The sequence below is a fragment of the Dipodomys spectabilis genome, unplaced genomic scaffold (assembly GCF_019054845.1).
Source record: "Dipodomys spectabilis isolate Male_0828 unplaced genomic scaffold, ASM1905484v1 ptg000594l, whole genome shotgun sequence".
Classification (NCBI taxonomy): Eukaryota; Metazoa; Chordata; class Mammalia; order Rodentia; family Heteromyidae; genus Dipodomys; species Dipodomys spectabilis.
In genome coordinates, this window is record NW_024871271.1 from 782,589 (window position 1) to 807,310 (window position 24,722).

A 24,722-nucleotide genomic window follows, 5' to 3' on the forward strand; every position below is an offset into this window, starting at 1 on the left:
TTCCGCATCAGATAAAATGGACTGGAATCACACGACGCGGGACGTAACAAGTGTGTTTATTTCCTTAAACGCAGTGGACTCTGCGTGTCCAGCTGGCTTGTGGGGAAATCGCGGCCCTGTGCTGTAACTCATACTGGGAGGCTGCTTCCCAGCCTCCCCGGCGGGGGCCCCGCCGCTGCCCGGGGGGGGGGGGGGGCTCTCCGCGGAGTCTGCGGCCCTGGGCGGCCCCCGGGGAAGAGGCGCCCTTCCTGAGCCCGGGCCGCCGGCCCTCCAGCCGGGGCGGTCCCGCCGGGCCGCCCGGGAGCCGCCTCTGGGCTCGGGCGGGGGAGGGCTCGCTGGGGGAGGTCTGCCCGAGCTCCACCGGGCGCGGAGCTCCAAGGGGCGGGGCGCGGGCTCAGGCGGCCCCCAGGCCCCGCGCCGCCGGGGGGCCGCAGCTCTGCTGCCGGGCCCGCAGCTGGCGCTCTCGGCTCCGCTCCAGCTCCTCCCAGCGCTGCGCCTCCTCCTGCGCCTGCGGGGCGGGGAAGGGACGCGCGGTTCCGCGGCCGGCCCCCAGCGCCGCCCGCCCCGCGCCCCGCGCCCCGCGCCCCTCCCCCCGCGCCCCTCCGAGCCAGCGCCCCGCTCCCCGTCCCGGCCCCGCGCCCCCCTCCCCGCGCCCCTCTCCCCGTCCCGGCCCCGCGCCCCGCGCCCCCCTCCCCGTCCCGGCCCCGCGCCCCGCGCCCCTCTCCCCGTCCCGGCCCCGCGCCCCGCGCCCCCCTCCCCGTCCCGGCCCCGCGCCCCGCGCCCCCCTCCCCGTCCCGGCCCCGCGCCCCGCGCCCCTCTCCCCGTCCCGGCCCCGCGCCCCGCGCCCCCCTCCCCGTCCCGGCCCCCTTCCCCGTCCCGGCCCCGCGCCCCGCGCCCCCCTCCCCGTCCCGCGCCCCTCTCCCCGTCCCGCGCCCCTCTCCCCGTCCCGCGCCCCTCTCCCCGTCCCGGCCCCGCGCCCCCCTCCCCGCGCCCCTCCCCCCGCGCCCCTCCGAGCCAGCGCCCCGCTCCCCGTCCCGGCCCCGCGCCCCCCTCCCCGCGCCCCTCTCCCCGTCCCGGCCCCGCGCCCCCCTCCCCGTCCCGGCCCCGCGCCCCGCGCCCCTCTCCCCGTCCCGGCCCCGCGCCCCGCGCCCCCCTCCCCGTCCCGGCCCCGCGCCCCGCGCCCCCCTCCCCGTCCCGGCCCCGCGCCCCGCGCCCCTCTCCCCGTCCCGGCCCCGCGCCCCGCGCCCCCCTCCCCGTCCCGGCCCCCTTCCCCGTCCCGGCCCCGCGCCCCGCGCCCCCCTCCCCGTCCCGCGCCCCTCTCCCCGTCCCGCGCCCCTCTCCCCGTCCCGCGCCCCTCTCCCCGTCCCGGCCCCGCGCCCCCCTCCCCGTCCCGCGCCCCCCTCCCCGTCCCGGCCCCGCGCCCCTCTCCCCGTCCCTGCCCCGCGCCCCGCGCCCCCCTCCCCGTCCCGGCCCCGCGCCCCGCGGCTCACCCGGGGATGGGGCCGGCCGGCCCTCGGCGCGGCCCCGGGCGGCTGCGCGGCCCGCCCCCGGCGCTCGGCCGTCCGCTGCTCGATCTTGCGCCGCAGCTCCAGCACGCGCTCGTCCGTGCTGGGCGGCCCCGGGGCCCGCGCCTTCTTCTCCTCCCACCTGCACCCGGCAGCCTGGGTCAGGGTCGGCGGGGAGACCGCGCCCCGACCGCGGACGGCTCCCCGCACAGGCCCCCCGCCGGAGCACTCGTTTGCTGGCTGTTGGTGCCCGTCCCGCCGTGCCCAGCTGGCTTGTTTTCTGCTCTGCCCGGGGCTGGCACGCTTGAACCACAGCCCCACCTCCGGGAGCGCGTGTGCGCGTGCGTGAGTGTACCCGCAGGCCCGCTGCTCGGGCACGTGTGCCCGTAGGCTGGCTGCAGGCAGCCTGGCCACACCGCGCTCCGCCTGCCCTGGCGCCGCGGTGGACGGGAAGGGCCCCGTGCGCCCCCCCTCCACACGCCCGCCCTCCGTGACCCCCTCCTCGTGCCCGCCGCCCCACCCCGTGGCAGCCGCAGCAGGTGTTGGAGGGCTGGGGATGTCTACCCTGCCACCCGCCCCTCTCCAGGCCTGGGTACCGCTTTCCCCTGTAATAGCTGTGCCAGGGTCCAGCAAGACCCTGGGTGGACGGAGGGTGCCTGCCCAAGCCTGACAGGGCTGACCTGACAGCTGCACTGGGCTGGGACCCCCCCAGTGTCTGCCCCTAAGACAAACAAGCTAGAATGTGTATGCGCATGCATGTGATATGTGGTTTAAAAATACACAACAACAAGCCGGGCGCTGGTGGCTCACGCCTGTAATCCTAGCTACTCAGGAGGCTGAGATCTGAGGATCTTGGTTCAAAGCCAGCCCGGGCAGGAGAGACCGTGAGACTCCTATCTCCAATAAACCACCACAAAACTGGAAGTGGCGCTGTAGCTCAAGTGGTAGAGCGCTCTCCTTGAGCTGAAGAGCTGAGGGACAGCGCCCAGGCCCAGAGTTCAAGCCCCACGACCGACCAAAAAATATATATATATACAACAACAGGGCTGGGAAGGTGGCTCAGTGGTAAAGCGCTTGCCTTGCATGCCTGAGGCCCTGGATTCCATTCCTCAGCACCACAAAAGCAAAAAGAAAAAAGCCGGAAGTGGCGCTGTGGCTCAAGTGGTAGAGCCCTAGCCTTGAGCTGAAGAGCTGAGGGACAGCGCCCAGGCCCAGAGTTCAGGCCCCACGACCGGACCCAAAAAAAAATATATATATATTCAACAACAATCTGGGCACCCGTGGCTCACGCCTGTCATCCTAGCTACTCAGGAGGCTGAGATTTGAGGATCGTGGTTCAAAGCCAGCCCAGGCAGGAAACTCTGGGAAACTCTTAGCTCCAATAACCTCCAAAAAGCCAGAAGTGGAACTGTGGCTCAAGGGGTAAAGGGCTAACCTTGTATTAAAAAAAAAAAAAAAAAGGAAGTGGTGCTGTGGCTCAAGTGGTAGAGCGCTCGCCTTGAGCTGAAGAGCTGAGGGACAGCGCCTAGGCCCAGAGTTCAAGCCCCATGACCAAAAAACAAAACAAAACAAAACACAAAAGCTCAAAGACAGCACCTGAGCCATAGGAGCAGCGCATGCACGCACGCACACACACACACAGTTTTCACAGTCTTGAGATGCCTGGAGAAATGTGAACATAGGATGTTCAGGCAGTCCCAAGACTTTCCGTCACCTTTCCTAGCTGTGTTATGGTGCCATGGCTATGTAGGACAAGCTTTTTTTAGAAGACTCACGCTACAGTGTTCAGGAATAAAGCAGCAGATGCCGGAAGCTACTTCCAAACGGCTCTGCAGCTAGCTAGCTAGCTAGCGGTGAGGCACCTCTGCGACCTCAGTGTCACATATGTGACCCAGGCATAACAAGACTGCAGCCAGGTCATCAGTGCCGCGGCCATCCCACCATTCCCCACCATTTCTGGAATGCCTGAAAATCAACTCAAAATGAGAGAGCTCAGTTACAGCAATCAGCCTGCTGCCAGGGGCAGGGAGGGGGGAGGGGGAGGAGTGGGGGGAGCCCACCCGGGCAGGCTCGCTGCTCCCCGCTCTCAGGAGCTGCCTTCCCTGGGGGCCAGGCACCCACCGCAAGGCTGCCGTCCTCCCCATGGCTGCGCGGCACAGGGAGATCTGCTCGACGGTGTTCTGCAGCTCCAGGCTCTTAGCACGCTTGCTCTCTATGATTTGATCCCGCTTCTCCTCCTCCTGGCGCCTCTGGGCCTCTCTGAGCAGAACAAGTCGCTCTTGAAGCTCCACAACAGACATCTCTCCCTCCAGGCCATAGCCGGGGATCTGGGGGGCACAGGGAAGGGAGCTGAGGTCCAGCTCTGCGTGGGCTGGGTAGGTCTCAAGCAGGGCAGGGCCAGCCTCTGGCCTTGGTGGGCGCTGCAGGCCGCTGGGCTCGGCTCCCTCACCTGGGTGAGGTCCACCAGCTTGCCCTTGCGCGTGGGCTGTGTCTCCAGAGCACGCAGCTGGGAGATGAGCCTGCAGCGCTGCCTCTGCTCCTCCCTGGCCTCCTCAGCCATGCGCTGCAGCAGCTCCCGGCTCTCCTCCATCACCTCCTGAACTTGGGGACCAAGCAGAGTGCTCACAGGGCTGGGGGGTTGGCAGGCAGGCACTGGGCAGGGGCCACTTCCCGCACAAATCCCTAGTTCAGGCCACTAGGGAGCACCTGTCCACCGCCAGCCCTCTCTCCAAGGACATGGGCCGCAGGGACCCCAGTAGCTCGCCTGCCGAGGACCCTGACAGGGAGGAGAGGAGCTAGGAAAACCCCTGCCATACCTATCTCCCGCCGGCCTTTTACAAGCTTCATCTGGGCCACCTTGACATTCTTCTGTGACTCTATCACCTGCTCCACCAGCTCCTTCATGCACCTGTCTTCCTGCTGGCGCCTCTGGGTGCACTGTAGCATCAACGCTGCCGTCTGCTCAGACAGGACCGCCACAGTGAGAGCTGGCTGCTCCCGCCTGCCATCCAGCCCCAGCCCAGCCCTGCCTCTAGACCGCCCCACGTCCTGCTCCCTTCCTCCTGCCACGGGCCTGGATGTGGATTTTGTTCTTTGGTAATTTGTTGCGGCAGCCCTAGAGACCTAAGTACATAGTAATGTGAAATGTTCAAGATGAGGGGATGGGTGGAGGATGCAGAACTCTGTACTGTCTGCAGCCTTTTTGTAAATCGTAAAGTTATCCTAAGATATAGGATTTAAGAAATTCCTTTTTTTTTTTTTTTTTACCAGTCCTGGGGCTTGAACTCAGCCTGGGCACTGTCCCTGAGCTGCTTTTTGCTCAAGGCTAGCGCTCTACTACTTGAGCTACTGCACCACTTCTGGCCTTTTCTGTTTATGTGGTACTGAGGAACGGAACCCAGGGAACTGGTGGCTCACGCCTGTAATCCAGGCTATCCAGAAGGCTGGGATCTAAAGATCATGGTTCAAACAACCAGCAAAAAGCCAGAAGTGGGGCTGGGAAGTTGGCTCAGTGGTAGAGTGTTTATCTTGCATTCATGAGACCCTGGGTTCAATTCCTCAGCACCACATAAGCAGAAAAAGCTAGAAATGGCCCTGTGGCTCAAATGGTAGAGGGCTAGCCTTGAGCTGAAGAGCTGAGGGACAGCATCCAGGCCCCGAGTTCAGGCCCCACAACTGAAAAAGAAAATAGAAAATAAAGCCAGAAGTAGAGCTGTAGCTCAAGTGGTAAAGCACTAGCCTTGAGCCCAAAAGCTCACGGACAGTGCCCAGACCCAAATTCAAGCTCCAGCACACACACAAAAAAAGTTTTACTTTTGTTTTTTGTTTGTTTTTGGTCAGTCATGGGGCCTGGGCACTGTCCCTGAGCTCTTCAGCTCAAGACAAGCACTCTACCACTTAAGCCACAGCACCACTTCCAGTTTTCTAGTGGTTTATTGGAGATAAAAGTCTCACAGACTTTTCCTGCCTGGGCTGGCTTTGAACAGTGATCCTCAGATCTCGGCCTCCTGAGTAGCTAGGATGACAGGCATGAGCCACCAGTGCCAGGCAAAAGTTTTACTTAAATAGAGCTGCTTATTTACATGGTTCATCAAATTATTTTAAAAGAAGGATAAAATTGGTTGAAGCTGGGCACCGGTGGCTCACGCCTGTCATCCTAGCTACTCAGGAGGCGGAGCAGGAAAGTCCGTGAGACACTCATCTCCAATAAACCATTCAGAAAACTGGAAGTGGTGCTGTGGCTCAGGTGGTAGAGCGCTTGCCTTGAGCTGAAGAGCTGAGGGACAGTGTCCAGGCCCAGAGTTCAGGCCCACAACTGACAAAAAAAAAAAAAAAAAATTGAGTGAAAAAAAATATAATCAAGGAGTTCTCAAGATGGCGACGGGGCAGTAGGGAAACGCCACAGCTCTCTCCAACCAAAAAGAGAGTTCGAGTTCCAACCTTTAATCTCCCCAAGAGACCGACAACAACAAAAAGACGAACACTCAGAGAAAAACCAGAGGTGGAAAATAACAAAAAAAGAAAGAGAGGAAAAGAAGAATTTCAGAACAGAGAAGAGCGAAGACCCCTCCCCCAACCTTTACTGGCCGCGCGGCAGTGCGCCAAGCCGCCGGCCAGCCGGCCCGGCAGGGGCTGCCGGAGCCACAGAGACACAGGGGGCTGCTTGCAGATCACCAGGTACCGGATTGCAGAACAGCGGATCGCCAGGAACAGAGAAACCTACCAGCCGGGAGTCTCCAGGAGGATCCCACCCCACCCATCACTCTCCACCGGAGCGGAGAGGCTCCATCCCGCCAAAGCCGCCCGGCACCAGCAGCGCCACAAAGGGACCTGCCCGCAGACCACCCGCCCAATCGCGATCGCAACGACCCGGCGGGGGGCCGCCCAACCCAGCCCGCAACCACCCCAACTGAACTCGGACTGCAACAACAACTGACGGACTGCAACAACAACTGACGACCTACAGGGTGAGTACCCATCAGGGGACAGGGAATCCATCAAGGGAGACCAGAGCTGGAGGGAATCCCCAGACCCTGACCTAGACTCCCTACCCCAACACCCGGACCACAGGACCCACTAAAACTGGGAACTGTTCGAGAGCCCCACCAGCCGGTGGAGCACACTCTGCTGGCCAGGCCAGAGCAAGAGCGCCCCGGGAAGGGAGCTTAAATGCTCAAGCCAGGAACAGTGCCCCTGGGTCAAGACTACCAACAGTAGAAGAAATTTGAACTGTGTCCTCCAGGCTGCATAACCAAGGTGGTATACACATTAGCACAGGCCTAACGAGCGCGCTCCAGGCTGGGGCCGGAACCAGGCCAGGGGACCGGCGCCTGAACAAAGCAAAAAGGGTCAGAAGTGGGGCTGTGGCTCAAATGGTAGGGTGCCAGCCCTGAGCTGAAGAGCTGAGGGACAGCACCCAAACCTAGAGTTCAAGCCCACAACCAGCCCAAAACAAACAAACAAAAACACATCAGGAGCCCATAGCAGACTCCAGTATTTGGGAGAGTGCATCCAGAGCATCTGATCTTCCCAAGAGCACCCGCAGTCTAGGCTGCTCAACCCTTCCAAAGGCGGGAATTGCTACAGCAGAGAGCTGAGAATCCTAAGTGAATAGCAGCTGGAAATAGGCTCCCAACAGAATCCAGATCAGGCACAGACTCTCTCTACCAATAGAGAATCAGCAACCAAGCAAAGACAGACGCACCAAAACAAGATTGAAGAGCAGTCTCCTGAACCCCCATGCGAAAATCACAGAGAAAAATCACAAGGTTTACCACTACCCAGGACAGCAAGCTCACCTCAAAAGCCAGCAGCCACGCAGGGGAGAGCCCCAGTGGGAGCAAAGCAGGAATGGAAGACAAAAACTACATCCAAGGGTTGCTGGAGGCAATGACTCAAGAAATAAAGCGAGAAATGGATCAGAAATTGAAAGAGCACAAGGATGAACTATCAAAAGATATACAGGATATCAAACAAAAATTGGATGCAAAAATAGAAGCTGCACAAACCTCAGTAAGAAGTGAGATAAACGCCAAATTAGAGGTAATGCATACTGATATCACCTCATTGAGAGGTGAGATCAGTACTCTGAGAACCAACATTGAATCCATAAAGGGATCCATTTCCACCATGCAAACCACAATAGAAGCCACGGTCAACAGAGTGAATGAAATGGAAGGTAGAGTGTCAGATACAGAAGACAGAATACACCAACTGGACCAAAAAGTGACAGATATGGAAAAATCACTCAAATTAAACCAAAGGGAAATTCAAGAGCAAGCAGATAATGCTAAAAAATTTAACCTTCGCATAATCGGAGTGGACGAAGGTGAGGAATTCCAGAGCAAGGGAATGCAACACCTATTGAACAAGATAGTCAATGAAAATTTTCCCCACCTCAAAAACGACCATCTTAACTACATCACAAAAGCTTATCGAACACCCAACAAGCAAGATCCCAGGAGAAACACTTCTAGGCACATAATAGTAACAATGATGGATCTGAATAATAAGGAAACAATCCTGCATGCAGCAAAAATGAAGAAGGAGCTATACTACAACGGGAAAAAAATTAGAATCACTGCAGATCTCTCCACACAAACAATGAATGCAAGAAAAGCCTGGGAAAGCACCATACGAGCCCTGAGAGCCAATAACTGCCAACCCAGACTGATATACCCGGCAAAGCTAGCATTCACATTCGATGGAGAACTGAAAACTTTTAATAGCAAAGAAAAACTAAATGAATACATAAACATTAAGCCAGCATTACAAAGAATTCTAAGAGGGGGGACACAACCTGAAGAAAGCAACCAGGAACTGGGACCTGCCCCAAACAGGCATTACTCAAAGTCTAACTGAGCAAGCACAGGAGGAAAGGAAAGAAGAAAAACTTAGGAAAACGGAATGGCAGGGACAACAATGCATCTCTCTATACTTTCTCTTAATATAAATGGGCTGAATTCGCCAATTAAAAGAAAACGAACTGAGGACTGGATCAGAAAACAAGACCCATCCATCTGTTGCCTTCAGGAGACCCACCTCTCAGCCAAACATACAAACAAACTCAGAGTGAAGGGGTGGAAAAGGATCTACCAATCAAATTCCCCCAATAAGAAAGCAGGTGTAGCTATCCTGATATCTGACAAAATAAACTTTTCATTAAAATCAGTACAGAAAGACAAGGACGGACACTACATATTAATAAAGGGAACAATCCAAGAGGAGGATATAACCATCATCAACTTATATGCCCCAAATATCGGTGCACCCAGATATGTTAAACAAATGCTCTCAAACTTACAGAATAAAATAGATCCCAATACGATAATACTAGGAGACTTTAACACGCCACTCTCACCAAAGGACAGGTCTACCAACCAGAGGATTGGCAAAGAAGCTACCGAATTAAGTGAGGCCATACTTCAAGCGGAATTAACTGACATCTACCGAGTATTTCACCCTAAAACAACACAGTACACATTCTTCTCAGCAGCTCATGGAACTTTCTCCAAAATAGACCATATCATAGTTCATTCAAGGAACTTAAGCAAATACAAAGGGATCGACATAATCCCCTGTATCCTATCTGACCACAGTGGAATCAAGCTAGCTCTCAATAACAAAGCATACCGCAGAAATTTCTCTAATACATGGAAATTGAACAGCACACTCCTTAACAAGGCCTGGGTAACAGAAGAGATCAGAGAAGAAATAAAGCATTTCCTAGAACTCAATGAAAATGAAAACACCTCACAAAGAAACTTGTGGGACACAGCAAAAGCAGTCCTGAGGGGCAAATTTATTGCCCTCAGTGCCCACATCAAGAGAATGGAGACAGACCAAGTAAATAATCTCATGTTGCAACTAAAACAGCTAGAAAAACAAGAAAAAATGGGACCTAAAGATACTAGACGAAGCCAGATAACCAAATTGAGAGCAGAGATTAACCAATTAGAAAATCAGAAAACCATAACCAAAATAAACCAAACAAAAAGCTGGTTCTTTGAAAAAATAAACAAAATTGATGGCCCGTTGGCAAGATTAATTAAAAAAAGAAGAGAGGAAACCCATATTAATAGGATTAGGGATGCCACGGGAAACATCACAACACGTACCCAAGATATCCAAACAATTCTAACAGACTACTTTCAAAAGCTATACTCTCTAAAGGAAGAAAATCTGGCGGAAATGGATGCATTTTTAGAGAAATACAAGTTACCCAAACTGAGCAAAGAAGAAGTTAACCAATTAAATAAGCCAATATCCTATAATGAGATACAGGAAGCTATCAAAAGTCTTCCAACAAAAAAAAGCCCAGGACCAGATGGATTCACAGCAGAATTCTATAAGACCTTTAAAGAAGAACTAATACCCATACTCCTCAAGCTCTTCAGAGAAACAGAGAAGGAGGGAGCTATCCCAAACTCATTCTACGAAGCCAATATCACACTCATCCCCAAACCAGGCAAAGACCCAACCAAAAAGGAGAATTACAGGCCAATCTCCTTGATGAACACAGATGCAAAGATCCTTAACAAGATTCTAGCTAACAGAATCCAGAAACACATAAAAAAAATAATACACTATGATCAGGTAGGCTTCATCCCAGAGACACAGGGATGGTTTAACATACGTAAGTCAATAAATGTAATCCAGCATATCAACAGAGCCAAGGTCAAGAATCACATGATTATCGCCACAGATGCAGAAAAGGCCTTTGATAAAATTCAACATTCATTCATGCTAAAAGCTCTGGAGAAAATAGGAATAGAAGGAACATTTCTAAAAACAATAAAAGCCATTTATGACAGACCAATAGCCAATATTATACTTAATGGGGAAAAGCTACAACCAATCCTCCTAAAAACAGGAACAAGGCAAGGATGTCCACTGTCTCCACTCCTCTTCAACATAGTCCTAGAACCCTTAGCCAGGGCAATAAGGCAAGAAAAAGACATTAAAGGGATCCGCATAGGGAAAGAAGAAGTGAAACTATCCCTTTTTGCAGACGACATGATACTATACCTCCACGATCCCAAAAACTCCATCCCCAAACTTTTAGAAATCATAAGTCACTTCGGCAAAATAGCAGGATACAAAATAAACCCACAAAAATCAGTTGCCTTCCTATACACTGATAACGCACAGGAAGAGAGGGAAATAAAGGGAGCAACCCCATTCACAATAACCTCCCAAAAAATAAAATATTTAGGAATTAACCTAACCAAAGATGTAAAAGAACTATTTAATGAGAACTATAAAAAGTTAAAGAAAGAAATTGCAGAAGACACTAGGAAATGGAAAGACCTCCCATGCTCCTGGATAGGCCGACTTAATATAGTAAAGATGGTGATACTTCCAAAATTAATATACAAATTCAATGCAATTCCTATTAAAATCCCAATGACGTACATCACTGAAATACAGAAAACAGTCCAAAAATTTATATGGAACAACAAAAGACCTAGAATAGCCAAAACAATTCTAGGGGATAAAGACAATATGGGAGGGCTATCCATGCCGAACTTCAAACTCTACTACAGAGCTATAATCACAAAGACAGCATGGTACTGGCACAAAAACAGACCCGAAGACCAATGGAACAGAATAGAAGATCCAGATATAAATCCACAGGCCTACAGCCAGCTGATATTCGACAAAGGAGCCAAAGACATACAATGGAAGAAACACAGCCTCTTCAACCGCTGGTGCTGGGAAAACTGGGCAGCCACATGCAGAAAACTAAAAGTGGACCCCAGCCTATCACCATGCACCAACATCAACTCAAAATGGATTAAAGACCTTAACATTAAACCTGAATCTCTGAAACTACTGCAGGACAGAGTAGGAGAGACACTTGAACTAATAGGCACAGGAAGGAACTTCCTGAACAGAGTCCCAGGGTCACAACAAGTTGGAGAGAGACTCGACAAATGGGACTACCTTAAAATAAAAAGCTTCTGCACAGCTAAATCTATCGCAACTAAGCTAGAAAGACAACCAACTAATTGGGAAAAAATATTTACCAGCAATATATCAGACAAGGGGTTAACATCCTGTATATACAGGGAACTCAAGAAACTAATCCCTCCCAAACCTAACAAACCAATTACTAAATGGGCAAGGGAACTAAAGAGGGACTTCTCAAATGAAGAAATAAAAATGGCAAAGAAACACATGAGGAAATGTTCATCATCCCTGGTGGTGAAGGAAATGCAAATAAAGACAACCCTGAGATACCACCTTACCCCAGTCAGAATGTCCCACATCCACAAATCAGCCAACGACAAATGCTGGAGGGGATGTGGAGAAAGAGGAACCCTATTACACTGCTGGTGGGAATGTACACTTATACAACCACTTTGGAAAGCAGTCTGGAGGGTCCTTAGAAAGCTAAAGATTGACCTCCCTTACGACCCAGTCATACCACTTCTAGGCATCTACCCTGAACAACAGGAACCAATATACAAGGACACGTGCACCTCCATGTTTATTGCAGCACTGTTCGCAATAGCTAGGATATGGAAACAACCTAGGTGCCCCACCACAGATGAATGGATCCAAAAATTGTGGTATCTATACACAATGGAATATTATGCAGCCATTAGAAATGACAAAATAATGGCATTTGCAGGGAAATGGATGGAGCTAGAAGGAATCATGTTGAGCGAGGTAAGCCAAGAACGAAGAGACAAACGGTACATGGTCTCCCTCATAAGTGGATGCTAAATCCAAAAGGTTAGTGATACGACAAAACTAACAGGACTTAAGAAACAAAGAACTCCCGCTCATCTGGTTGAACCACTACTAAATATCCTCATGCTGCTGATCACAAATATGGTATATAACATGTGAACACTGTTATATATTACAGACTGTGGTAGACAATTTGCTCCAGGGAAGTTAGAATGAACTTGTGACTTTGAAATTATGTAATCATTTAATCACAATCAAAAAAAAAAAAAAAAAAAAAAAGAACCTCGGGGAAGGGAGGGAGGGAGGGGATGGTAGGGGGAAAACAATGGAGGGGGTAAAAAAAAAAAAAAAAAAAAAAAAAATATAATCAAGTAGTTTCAGATGCAGATAAAAGATTGATTCAATGTATTAGAGAAGGAAAAATTGCAATTAACCCATCGATGCCCAACAAGTGCTATAAAAACCCACACCTATGGAAGGACTGGCGGATCGTGACTGTGACCCGAGCTACCTGGAGGCTGGAATTGGGAGAAGGGTAGCGTGGGGGGATGGTTGTTGAGATCCACAGATGGGTATGGTGGCACACGCCCGTGCCAGGAGCTATGAGGGGAAGCCTGACACAGGTGGACAGCGTCCCGGCCTCCGCAGGTGGCACTCTACCTAAAAATGACTAGCACCACAAAACCCCATACATCACACGAGGACTTCAGTTCACACCTGGGTACCGCCAGCCAGCCAGCCAGCCAAAACCCCAACGCTGGCTGAGGTGAGGACACAGAGGCCTCCACCCTTGTATGGTGTTAGGAGATGGCTCAGGGTCAGCCTGGAAGCAATGGCCATAGGAGCTGCCCAGCCGCGGCTCGCCTGGGGCCCAGGTGCACTTCTTTGCTGGCCATGGCTTGTGGCTCCTGGAAGTCGCACCGCTGGCCCCACAGCCCATAGCCCTGGCCCCTGCTCCTGCCATGACGTCACCTCTTCCTTCTTCTGGTCGGCCTTCTGCTTTTTCTGCTGGATGAGGTTCTGTCGGGCCAGAACGGCCTCCAGATGGCTCAGCTTGCCCTGCAGCCGTCGGCACTCGCCTGCAGCCAGCTGCTCCTCCCGGTCCTTTGCCTGCATCTTCTCCTGCCACTTGAGAAACTCGGAGAAGTCCCCGCACCCATCCATCAGCTTGTCAACCCTGAGGGGAGGGGCAGAGGCGCTGCTGGGGTTCCTCCTCTGGTCAGGGGTACCAGGAGGCCACAGACTCCCTGGGGGCTGTGGTAGGCTCAGCTGACCCAGGGGCAGCGCTCGCCTCCCTCCTACCAGCCACCTGCTCCTTCTGTGCATCTGCCCACCAGCCACCTCCTTCTTTCCACCTGTCTGGCCACCTGTTCATGTACCTGGTAAGCCACCTAAGTTCTCACCTTCAGCCCAACTCATAGACATGGGAGGGGGAGCTGGCTGGTGGTGGGAGGGCCAACAGGAAGGAACCCGGGTCCCCTTCCCCAAGTCCTGCCAAGTCTTTTCCTGCACCAAGCTGGGACTATACCGTCAGGTGTGGCCCCGAGCTGACGCATTCTGCTTGCCACCCAACCTCAGCCGGCCACAGCCTGGACAGGATCCCTGCGATGCCGTAAGGAGGGGAAGTTCGGACTTCCCCTCCTGCTTCCTGCCATCCTGGGAGCGTCTCCATGCTGATGGGCTTACTTCTGGGTGGCTGCCCCTCACTAGGTCCAGGATGGGACTCCCCGCCCCTAGGAGGGGGCAGAGCTGAGGGCTGAGCGGGCCCGCATGTCAGAGATGCCACCCACTGTGTCTGTGTGGTGAGGCCTCCACAGCAGCCGGAAGCATCAGGGCCTGTATGAGCGTCTGGGCTGTCCACAGGCAGCGGGCCCTGGAGGCCCGTGCGCCTGGACAGGACACAAAAACCGCGGCCCTCTCCCCTGCCTGTCCTGCACGCCCCTCCACTGGTGCGCTTCGTAATCATCTTTATGGTGAATGGGTACGTTAGTAAATACATGCGTCTCCTGAGTTCTGTGAGCCCCTGGACAGAAAAGCTCGCCAAGCTCCTCAATCCCTAGTTGGGTGTGCCTGAGCCTGTCATCTAGTTGGGGGCCAGGGACTGGGTGGCTCGGTAATTCTTGCAGGGAGAAGTACACCGGTCTATAGTGTTTCTTCTACACCATCTCCCTCTTTCTCCCCCTCCATGGTCACAAGACCAGGGCTGAGCCGCAAGTGCCGGACTCAGATGATTCCAAGCAAGAAAGCCAGAATAGTGGTTTTAAACTTCATGTTGAGAATTCGTGAGGTCCTGGGGGAGGGGGGGAGGCCTGCGCTGTCTGGCATGTCAGAGGTCTCTGAGGGGAGGCCCCTGCTAGCCTAATATTACCCCTTAAGGTCTCAAGCAGCATGATGCTGACTTCCATGTCTTTCCAAAGGCAGGAAGGTGTGAGTTTTAATGAGGGGAAGAGAGGAGAGAGTTGAGAGCAAGGAAATGAACCAACAGGTTACATAGCATGAGAATCTCTAACTCTATCTACCTATCCATACATCTATCTATCAATCCATCCATCTATCTATCATCTATCCATCTATCTATACCTCTACCCATCTATCAATCTATCTGTGCATCTTATCCTTCTGTCTATTGTCTATCCATCTATCTATCCATCCATCTATCCATCTGTCTACCTAGCTATCTATCCACCTATCTATCCATCCATCTATCATCAATCTATCCATCTATCCATCCATCTACCTATCCACCTATCCATCCATCCATCTATCTGTCCACCTATCCATCCATCCATCCATCCATCATCAATCCATCCATCCATCCATCTATCTACCCATCCATTCATCTATCTATCATCCATCTATCCATTTATTGGTCACCCACTGGAGACACAGCAGTCTGCAGCTCTTCTGCTTGCCAGGCCCAGGCTTTGTCTCAAAGACGAGCACCCTGCAGCAAGGCCATGCCATCTTGGCTTCTGGAAGGGTGAGGCACGGGTGGCCTGACCCACTGCTGCTTTAGGACCTGACCGAACCTGACCAGATGGGATGGACGCTCGAAGGCCTCCACCCCCACCCCACTCCTGGGAGCCACCTTTGATGTGAGGACAGCCGGGCTACGGGCTGACTACTCAGTGGGAATTTAGTATCGTGGCAGTAACAGCATCGCTTGAGTTGTAGGTCCTTTTCCTGCAAGGGGTCAGAGTCTGAAGACTGGGAGTGGGCTGTGACGCATGGGCTTGCGTCTGGCTCCCTCCGCTGCCTTAGGCCAAAGCTGGTCCCACCACCCCCAACCCGGAACGGGAGAAATAAGGGTGAGCAGACCTCCCCACCAGAGGTCACAACTGCACACAAAGCCTTCAGAGAAGCCACGGGACGTGGCTGAGGGTCTCCCCCCACAGGACGTGGCCGAGGGTCTCCCCCCACAGGACATGGCCGAGGGTCTCCCCCCCATGGGACGTGGCTGAGGGTCTCCCCCCCACGGGACGTGGCCAAGGGTCTCCCCCCACTCCACAGGACATGGCAGAGGGTGTTCCCCCCACCCCATGGGACGTGGCCAAGGGTCTCCCCCACGGGACGTGGCTGATGATCTTCCCCCATGGAATGTGGCCGAGGGTCTCCCCCCCCCACAGGACGTGGCCCAGGGTCTCCCCCCACCCCATGGGACATGTCCGAGGGTCTCCCCCCATGGGACATGGCCAAGGGTCTCCCCCCCAAAGGACACGGCCGAGGGTCTCCCCCCCAAAGGACATGGCCGAGGGTCTCCCCCCCAAAGGACACGGCCGAGGGTCTCCCCCCCAAAGGACATGGCCAAGGGTCTCCCCCCATGGGACGTGGCCGAGGGTCTCCCCCCCCACAGGACGTGGCCCAGGGTCTCCCCCCATGGGACGTGGCCGAGGGTCTCCCCCCACCCCATGGGACATGTCCGAGGGTCTCCCCCCATGGGACATGGCCGATGGTCTCCCCCATGGGACGTGGCCGATGGTCTCCCCCCACCCCACGGGACGTGGCCGATGGTCTCCCCCCCAAAGGACGTGGCCAAGGGTCTCCCCCCATGGGACGTGGCCGAGGGTCTCCCCCCACCCCGTGGGACATGTCCGAGGGTCTCCCCCTATGGGACATGGCCGATGGTCTCCCCCCATGGGACATGGCCGATGGTCTCCCCCATGGGACGTGGCCGATGGTCTCCCCCCCAAAGGACGTGGCCAAGGGTCTCCCCCCACGGGACGTGGCCGATGGTCTCCCCCACGGGATGTGGCCGAGGGTCTCCCCCCACCACACGGGACGTGGCCGAGGGTCTCCCCCCCAAAGGACGTGGCCGAGGGTCTCCCCACACAGGACGTGGCCGAGGGTCTCTCCCCCACGGGACGTGGCCGATGGTCTCCCCCACGGGATGTGGCTGAGGGTCTCCCCCCACCACAGGGGATGTGGCCGAGGGTCTCCCCCCCAAAGGACGTGGCCGAGGGTCTCCCCCCACCCCATGGGACGTGTCCGAGGGTCTCCCCACACAGGACATGGCCGAGGGTCTCTCCCCCACGGGACGTGGCCGAGGGTCTCCCCTGCAGATGGAGGATGCTGGTGGCTCCTGGCCCTGCCACCTGGTCCTGTACATCTTTTTGTTTGTTTATTTGTCAGTGGTGGGGCCTGAACTCTGGGTCTGGGCGCTGTCCCTCAGCTCTTCAGCTCAAGGCTGGTGCTCTACCACTGGAGCCACAGCGCCACTTCCGGCTTTTTTCTTTTTGCTTATGTGGTGCTGAGGAATCGAACCCAGGGCCTCAGGCATGCAAGGCAAGTGCTCTACCACTGAGCCACCTTCCTAGCCCCAAAACTCTTTTTTTTTTTTTTTTGGTCTGGTCGTGGGGCCTGAACTCTGGGCCTAGGCACTGTCCCTCAGCTCTTCAGCTCAAGGCTAGCGCTCTACCACTTGAGCCACAGTGCCACTTCCGGCTTTTTTTACTTTTTGCTTATATGGTGCTGAGGAATCAAACCCAGGGCCTCATGCATGCAAGGCAAGCACTCTACCACTGAGCCACCTTCCCAGCCCCCAGCCCCACATGTTTTTATCTGTGGTAAGTGTGTCCCTGAGTTCCGTGAGCCTCAGGGAAACCATGGCTTCTAGTCCACGCATCTGCTGGCACTCCCGGGACATGTCCCAGGGATGAGAACGGAATTTGGTTTTCCCCTCATCGTCTTGGTGGGGCCAGAGCGAGGCAGAGGAGGAGACCCCGCCCCCCGCCCCCCCCTCACCACCCCCCTGCCCCCGCTCACCGCCCCCCCCCCCCCCACTCACCGCTGCAGCTCTTTCTCTACTTGCCGCTGGTATAAAGCGCCTTCCCGCAGGATGGTGGCTGTGTTCAGCTTCACCGGGATGTTGTCAGGCTGTGAGAGAGCGCATAGTTGGCTGCAAGGGGCGGAAGCCAGGGCCCCACCATCCTGCCCTCCCTGCTGGCCCAGGCGCTTTCCCCGGGGCTCCAAGGGCAGAGGGCAGAACAGGTGGGAAGGGGTGCCCGTGAGAGGCCTGACCGGCCGGGGCCCCTCACCCACCCTGTAGAAGGTCAGCTTTGGAGTCCTTTGGATGCGGGGTGCAGGTCGAAACTTCAGCTGCTTCCTGGAGCCCTGTGGAAGTCAGGCAGGGACGCCCCGGCACCTGTGCCTGCTGGGTGCACCCAAGTCTGCCCCCCCCTTCACTCCAGCGTTTCCCCTTGGACTTAGCCTTAGGGCTCCTCCTTGGCCACCCATCAGAGCTAGCCGCTGGCCCTCTCCTGGGCTGCTCCCAGGCTTCTAGCTCAGGCCTCTCCTTCTGCCCCGTGACTCATGGGGGCACCTCAATCCTCAGTGTGGGGAAGGGCTGGTTAGAGTGCCCCTCCCCCTTCGTGTCCAGGCCCGCTCAGCTGCCGGGGAGGACCTCAGGCCGCCTCTGCAGATCCTCCTGCCCAGGCAGGCGTGGGGCCGCGGGTCCTGCTCCCTGCCTCCTCTCGGGCACCCTCCCCGCTCTGGCTTCATAGGCACTCCCACACAAGCGCACACGGCCTCTTCGTCTGCTCCAGAATCAGGTTCAGTGTCAGTCCATGATGCCTGTAAGCTGTGTATCGTGTCACCACTGAAATCGTTTTGAGAATTTTTTTTTTTTTTTTTGGTCAGTCATGGGGCTTAACTCTGGAGGGCCTGGGCGCTGTCCCTCAGCTCTTCAGCTCAAGGCTAGCGCTCTACCACTTCTAGTTTTCTGGTGGTTAATTGGAGATAAGTGTCTCGCAGACTTTCTTGCCAGGCTGCTTTGAAGTGGGATGCTCAGATCTCAGCCTCCTCTGTAGCTAGGATTACAGGTGTGAGCCACCAGCACCCGGCAGGAAGAACTGGAGTTTGTATTCAGGGCCTTGTACTTGTTAGTCTAGAGCTCTACCACTTGAGCCATGCCTCCAGCTTGGCTTTTTGCTGGTTATTTTTAGAGATGCAGTGCTCTTCTCTCCAAGCTAGCCTTGAATCTCAATCCTCTAGATCTCAGCCTCCTCAGTAGCTAGGATTATTGGCGAGAGCCACTAGTACTCAGCTTGGGAGGAATGTTTTTTTTTTTTTTTTTGGGTCCAGTCGTGGGCCTGAACTCTGGGCCTGAGCGGCGCTATCCCTCAGCTCTTCAGCTCAAGGCTAGCGCTCTACCACTTGAGCCATAGCGCCACTTCTGGCTTTTTTCTTTTTTCTTATGTGGTGCTGAGGAATCGAACCCAGGGCCTCATGCATGCAAGGCAAGTGCTCTACCACTGAGCCACCTTCCCAGCCCGGGAGGAATGTTTTGACAATGTAAAAAACCCTCACTTCAAAGACTGGCCTCCACCGGAAAGCTGTTTTTACCTGTGCTGGCCGCTCCTTATGGGCCCTGGGCATGGCGCACTGCAGCTCCTCCATGTTTGCCCTCAGCAGCAGCTCCTGCAAGGACACCACAAAACGTGTCCTGCTGGCTCCCACCCAGTCAACTTGGGCCATGGGGAGGGAAGTGCGTGCTGGCCCCCTGTGTGCCCCATCTCCTCTCTGCCTCCCCGCCCTCCATTAACAGATCCCCATGGGACTCCTAGGGAGGGGGAGGTTGGGGGTGGCTACCTCAGCCTTCCTGCGGTTGTATGTCTTGACCATCTGCAACAGCTGCTGCTTCTTAGGCTCCTGGTAGGTGCTCTGTGGAATCTGGTGGGGTGGGGGGAGAGCAGACCCATGTCAGTAACTGGAGAGTCGGTCAGCAGGTGCCTTGCAGTCTGGAGCCGAGGGCGAGCGCGGGATGGGGGATGGGGTGGGCAGAGGGGGCTGCAGGTCCAGCGCTGGGGCTGCATGTCACCAGCCGAGGAGACGGCCAGCTCTGCTGCTAAAAGAACAGAGGCCCACATGGTCTTCTCTTCCCAGGAGGCTTCTCCTGGCCACGTTGCAGAATCATAACTGACCTCTTATCTCCTTTATTTGCATTACTTTTTCTTACCAACGTGTCACTTACCGTGTGTGTGTGTGTGTGTGTGTGTGTGTGTGTGTGTGTGTGTGTGTGTGTAAGTCGGCCCTGGAGCATTAACTCCGTGCAGGTCTAGTGTCTGCATATCTCAGGCACTCAGAACTATGGGTGGGTAAGCAGGCTGGGGTACGCTGGCCAAAGGAGCCCTGTGAACAGGTGAGGCCAGGGAGGGAGGGGGTCAAACCTCCGTCCCAGGACTGTTCTCTGTCCCAGGACTGTCATCTTGGACCTCAGAGGAAGAAGAAGAAGACAGCCACCAACATCCCACAGTGAGGGACACATGGCTGTGCCTGGCTGAGCAAAGAGAGGGAGAGGTGACTAGCAGATTGACGTGGAAAGGAGAAAGGTCCCTGGGGAGATGCGGTTTGACAGGCTGAAGATCTGAAGTTGGGGTAATTGTGGAGCTACTTAACAATTCATTCATTCATCCACCCATCCACCCAGCTACCCACCCACCCATCCATCCATCAACCCACCCAACCACCTACCCATCATCACTCACCCATCCATCCATCAACCCACCAACCACCTACCCATCACCCACCCATCCATCAACCCACCAACCACCTACCCATCACCCACCCATCCATCAACCCACCAACCACCTACCCATCACCCACCCATCCATTAACCCACCAACCACCTACCCATTATCACCCACCCATCCATCCTCCCACCCATCCATCAACCCACCAACCACCTACCCATCACCCACCCATCCATCAACCCACCAACCACCTACCCATCACCCACCCATCCATTAACCCACCAACCACCTACCCATCACCCACCCATCCATTAACCCACCAACCACCTACCCATCACCCATCTATCCATCAACCCACCCAACCACTTACCCATCATCACCCATCCATCAACCCACCAACCACCTACCCATCACCCACTCATCCATCAACCCAGCCATCAACCCAGCTATCCTCCCACCCATCCATCAACCCAGCCATCAACCCAGCTATCCTCCCACCCATCCATCAACCCACCAACCACCTACCCATCACCCACCCATCCATCAAGCCACCAACCACCTACCCATCACCCACCCATCCATCAACCCACCAACCACCTACCCATCACCCACCCATCCATCAACCCACCAACCACCTACCCATCACCCATCTATCCATCAACCCACCAACCACCTACCCATCACCCACCCATCCATCAACCCACCAACCACCTACCCATCACCCACTCATCCATCAACCCACCAACCACCTACCCATCACCCACCCATCCATCCTCCCACCCATCCATCAACCCACCAACCACCTACCCATCACCCACCCATCCATCAACCCACCAACCACCTACCCATCACCCACACATCCATCCACCCAGCCATCCACCCAGCTATCCTCCCACCCATCCATCAGCCTACCCATCCACCTACCCATCACCCACCCACCCATCCACCAACCCACCAGCCACCTACTTCTCACCCACCCATTCATATACCCACCACCCATTCATATACCCACCCACCTACCCATCCATCCATCAATCCTCATATCTACGGATCCATCCATCTACCCACTCATATCTACTCAACCATTCATCCATATATCTTCCTACCCATGCACTCACCCACACAGCCATCTATCCATCTACCCATTCATCCATCTACCCTACCATTTGTCAATACAAGTATTTACTAAGGATCTGTTCTGAGTTGGGAATATTCTAGCAGCATTAGGAATGTGGAACGATAAGAGAGGTGGTGTCTGGCACAGGAAATAGAGAGTAGGCAGCTCTACAAAGTAGTAAACACGAACTATTGAATGATATGAAGAAAAAGAGCTGGGGGTCAGTGAGAAGGAAACCCCGTGGGAGACACAGTAGATGTGGTGGTTTGTGAAGTTTCTGGGCTGAAAGGATGGTGGGACCAGGGTGGAAACTCCCAGGATCCCCAGCACGATCCCCTCCTGCTCCTGTAACCGCCCTTGGTTTTGTGGGGTCCTAGACTGGCTTTGGGAAGCTGGGTGACAGAGGTTGGCCCAGGGCCAATCAGGACATTGCAGACTGGGGCTGGTCCAATTAGATTTTTCCCCCCAGAATTCTTGGCCTACACTGGTCTCTCATGCTCTTGTACACTAAGAGCTCAGGGCTGAGAGTTCTTAATACCATGAAGAATCTAGCCCAGAGATGAAGCCTACGTGCAGAGGAGTCAAGGACAGAGAAAGTCACAGAAAAATAGAGCTGGAACCTTAATCAAACTATCCCTGGAGCCTGCCCTTCTTTAACCATGAAGCCAGTGGTCTACTATTAAATCAGTATGAGCACGTTTATCTATTACTGCAGCATGGGAATGGGCCCAGGGAATGTTGCACGTGGATGCAACACAGACTCCAGGCTCCATTCCTATACAAGTCAGAGCCTGCAGCCAGCAGCTTCATGCAGCACCTACTGGCACAACCCAGAACAACCAGGTGCCCTTCTGAAGGCAGGCAGTCAGTGAGCAACGGCTCCTGGCCTGGACAGACGCCCCTCCCCCCACTGGCCCCTCAGCACACTCTCCCAGGCTGGACATCCTGGGCCCTGAGCAGATGCCTGGCTTACCTGGTGGGGATGGGCCACATCAGGGATGGGCTCAGGTGCTGGAATGGCACGGGGCTTGGGAATGGTCAGGTTGAACTCCTTGGGGGTTGTGGCCTTGATCTTGGTCTTTGAGGGAAATGAGGTAGTGGCTGACTCTCCCTCCAGCTGGCTGACCAGCTCCTGTACCTCTGGCTGCCATCTTGAAAGTAAAAGCGGAGAAGGCCCTGGAGGTCACCAAATCAGGTCGCTCTGAGGGCCAGGTGGCGATGGATGGACACCACTTTCCACTGGCCACCCCTTGTGGGTGCAGCAGAGCCTCAGGACCCCCTTCACAAGTGAGTCAACTGAAGCCCAGAGGCCCGGGCAGGGGGGTCGGAGACCAGAAGGTCCACGCTGCAGGAATCTGGGGCACTCTGACCATGAGCAGCTGCTGGGCTGTGAGCTAATCTAGGCAAAGCAGATGACCTGGACCGAGGACACTGAGAGCTTGTGATGGGGGAGGAATGCTGGAGGGCTGTGGAGGTGGGGAGAGGAAGGGCCTGCGTCCTCCCACGCAGCCTCCATGGCCGGCTCTGGGGCCGGAGCTCGGGTAGGGCCTCTCAAGACCATGTCACCCCACCACCAGCCTGTCCAGTGTTCTCTCCTGCAATTGGGTCATCTAGAGACCTAGGGCACAGAGAGGAGGGGGGCTGGAGTGTGGGCAGGGCGGAAGGCTCTCAGGAGGCCACTGTTGGCCTGGGCCAGGGCTCCCATCTTTGGGGCAGGAGGGTTGTGGTTGCCGAGCTGGCTGGTGAAGCCAGGCAGGGGGCCAGGGTCTGTCTGTCCCCTCAATCCATTGGAGGCTTTCCTGCTTGCGGGCCCCAGGGCCCACAGAGCCGCAGGACCTCCCTTGGCAAAGCAGAGCTCACTGCAGGATGCAGAGCTGCCCCCACACGGCTGTCATGTAAGAGGCCGTCTGCCGGTCTGTCCCAGGGAGACAAGGTGATGAGGTTCTCTGTGGGGGGGAGGGGTTCCCAGCAGCACCCTGGAGCCCATCCTCTGCCCCCCCTTGGGCTGTGGGACTGGCTGCGCCTGTGACTGCCCTGAGCCTCCCAGGCTGATCTCTCTCAGGGGTCCGGTGAGCAGAAGGTGGCAAGCAGGTCCCATGCCCGCCGAGGCTCGAATGGGGTCAGGCGGCAGCCGCCCGGCCCGGCCCACCTCAACAGGGGATCAATCCAGTTCTTGGTCACGTGGGTCGCCTCATACACGAGGCTCCATTCGTCCTTGATCCACAAGCACAGGTTTAGCGGGCTGAAGAAAAATCTGAGGAACTGAGCAGGAGAGTCATGAGGGGGGGGGACCCGGCCTACAGGGGAATCAGAGCAGGGTAGGGCATTTGGGGTTCCAGCCCTGCAGACAACCAAAGACACCACCCCATCAGGACCACCCCTCCTCCTGTGGCACCTGTGGGAAAGCGGCCAGACCCCAGCCTGCCTGTGCTAGCTCAATTGGCAGTTGTGTTCCACCCTGCTCCCAGTACCCAGAAGGCACACTTTGCACTCCAGAGCAAGCTGTGGGGCGGGGGGGGGGGGGGGGGGGGAGAGGGGTCCTCCCACAGTGGGCTCTGGAATTCCAGGAATGAAACTACCATTTTCTACAACCTGGGCCTACTGCCGCTCATTGCCGGTATTGGGGAGCCGGGAGACCCCACTGGCCCTGGCCCTGGCCCTGGCTGGCGTGCCGGGTGGCCCTGTGGTGTCCTTGGATGGCTGGAGCCAGTCTCGGTGGCAATGCCAGCGTGGTGGCCATCTGCAGGCTGCCTTCCGGCTCTTGTTCCCAAGTCTGACTGCTCTAGCTCGGGAAGGCGTGGGGCTGGCTCAGCCCTGCAAGGGGGAGCCAGCACCTTGGGGTGCTGCACGGTGACCCTGCCCTGCATGGCCGGGGCAAAAGCTCAGCCACCAGCCTTTGCTTGGGAGGCCGTTGAAGCTTGGGTCCCCTGAGGGCCACCTGAGGGGGGCCCATCCACTTGAGGGAGCACTGGAAACCCCTTCATGGAAGGCAGGGGTCTGACACAGAGGCCACCAGAACGGGACCCCACCCCAGCCCGGCCTGCCCCTGCGGCAGGGAGCACAACTGGAAGAAGACTGGAGCTGTGGCCAGATGGCCTCTGACCCCTGCTGACCACCTAGCCTCCTGCCTCCTGCCTCTTCTTGGCCCCCATGCCCACCAAAGCAACTCAGGCAGCCTGCTCCCTGCACCCCCTGCTTCCTCCCCCTTTCCTGCTCGCTCTGGGCTCCTGTGGGCCAGGCTGTCCTGCCCACTGGCTTGCGTCACGGCACGCTGTCTCCAGCTCCTTGTCAGCTGGGCTGCTGCCCCCTCCCCAGAGCAGGCCCTGCAAAGCCACATTCCCACCAGGGACACTGCTGCAGTGGAGGCAGGTGTGAAATATTCCCTGGCTGTGGGAGGATTCGTAGCTGTGTGTGTGTGTGTGTGGGGGGGGGGTG

General features: G+C 55.9%; 1 protein-coding gene across 1 annotated transcript in view; it reads right to left on the bottom strand.

Moving 5' to 3' along the window:
• Nucleotides 1-394: 394 nt before the first annotated feature.
• Cfap99 (cilia and flagella associated protein 99) overlaps nt 395-24,722 on the bottom strand; it is a 35,724-nt gene continuing 11,396 nt past the window's right edge. The window contains exons 4-15 of the mRNA XM_042671004.1: nt 23,437-23,549; nt 22,261-22,438; nt 19,290-19,370; nt 19,044-19,118; nt 17,742-17,813; nt 17,488-17,576; nt 13,176-13,380; nt 4,322-4,463; nt 3,955-4,106; nt 3,627-3,832; nt 1,491-1,647; nt 395-508 (exon numbers count right to left, since the gene is read on the bottom strand). Of these exons, the coding sequence (XP_042526938.1) occupies nt 395-508; nt 1,491-1,647; nt 3,627-3,832; nt 3,955-4,106; nt 4,322-4,463; nt 13,176-13,380; nt 17,488-17,576; nt 17,742-17,813; nt 19,044-19,118; nt 19,290-19,370; nt 22,261-22,438; nt 23,437-23,549 (1,584 nt within the window). The remainder of the gene's footprint in view (nt 509-1,490; nt 1,648-3,626; nt 3,833-3,954; nt 4,107-4,321; nt 4,464-13,175; nt 13,381-17,487; nt 17,577-17,741; nt 17,814-19,043; nt 19,119-19,289; nt 19,371-22,260; nt 22,439-23,436; nt 23,550-24,722) is intronic.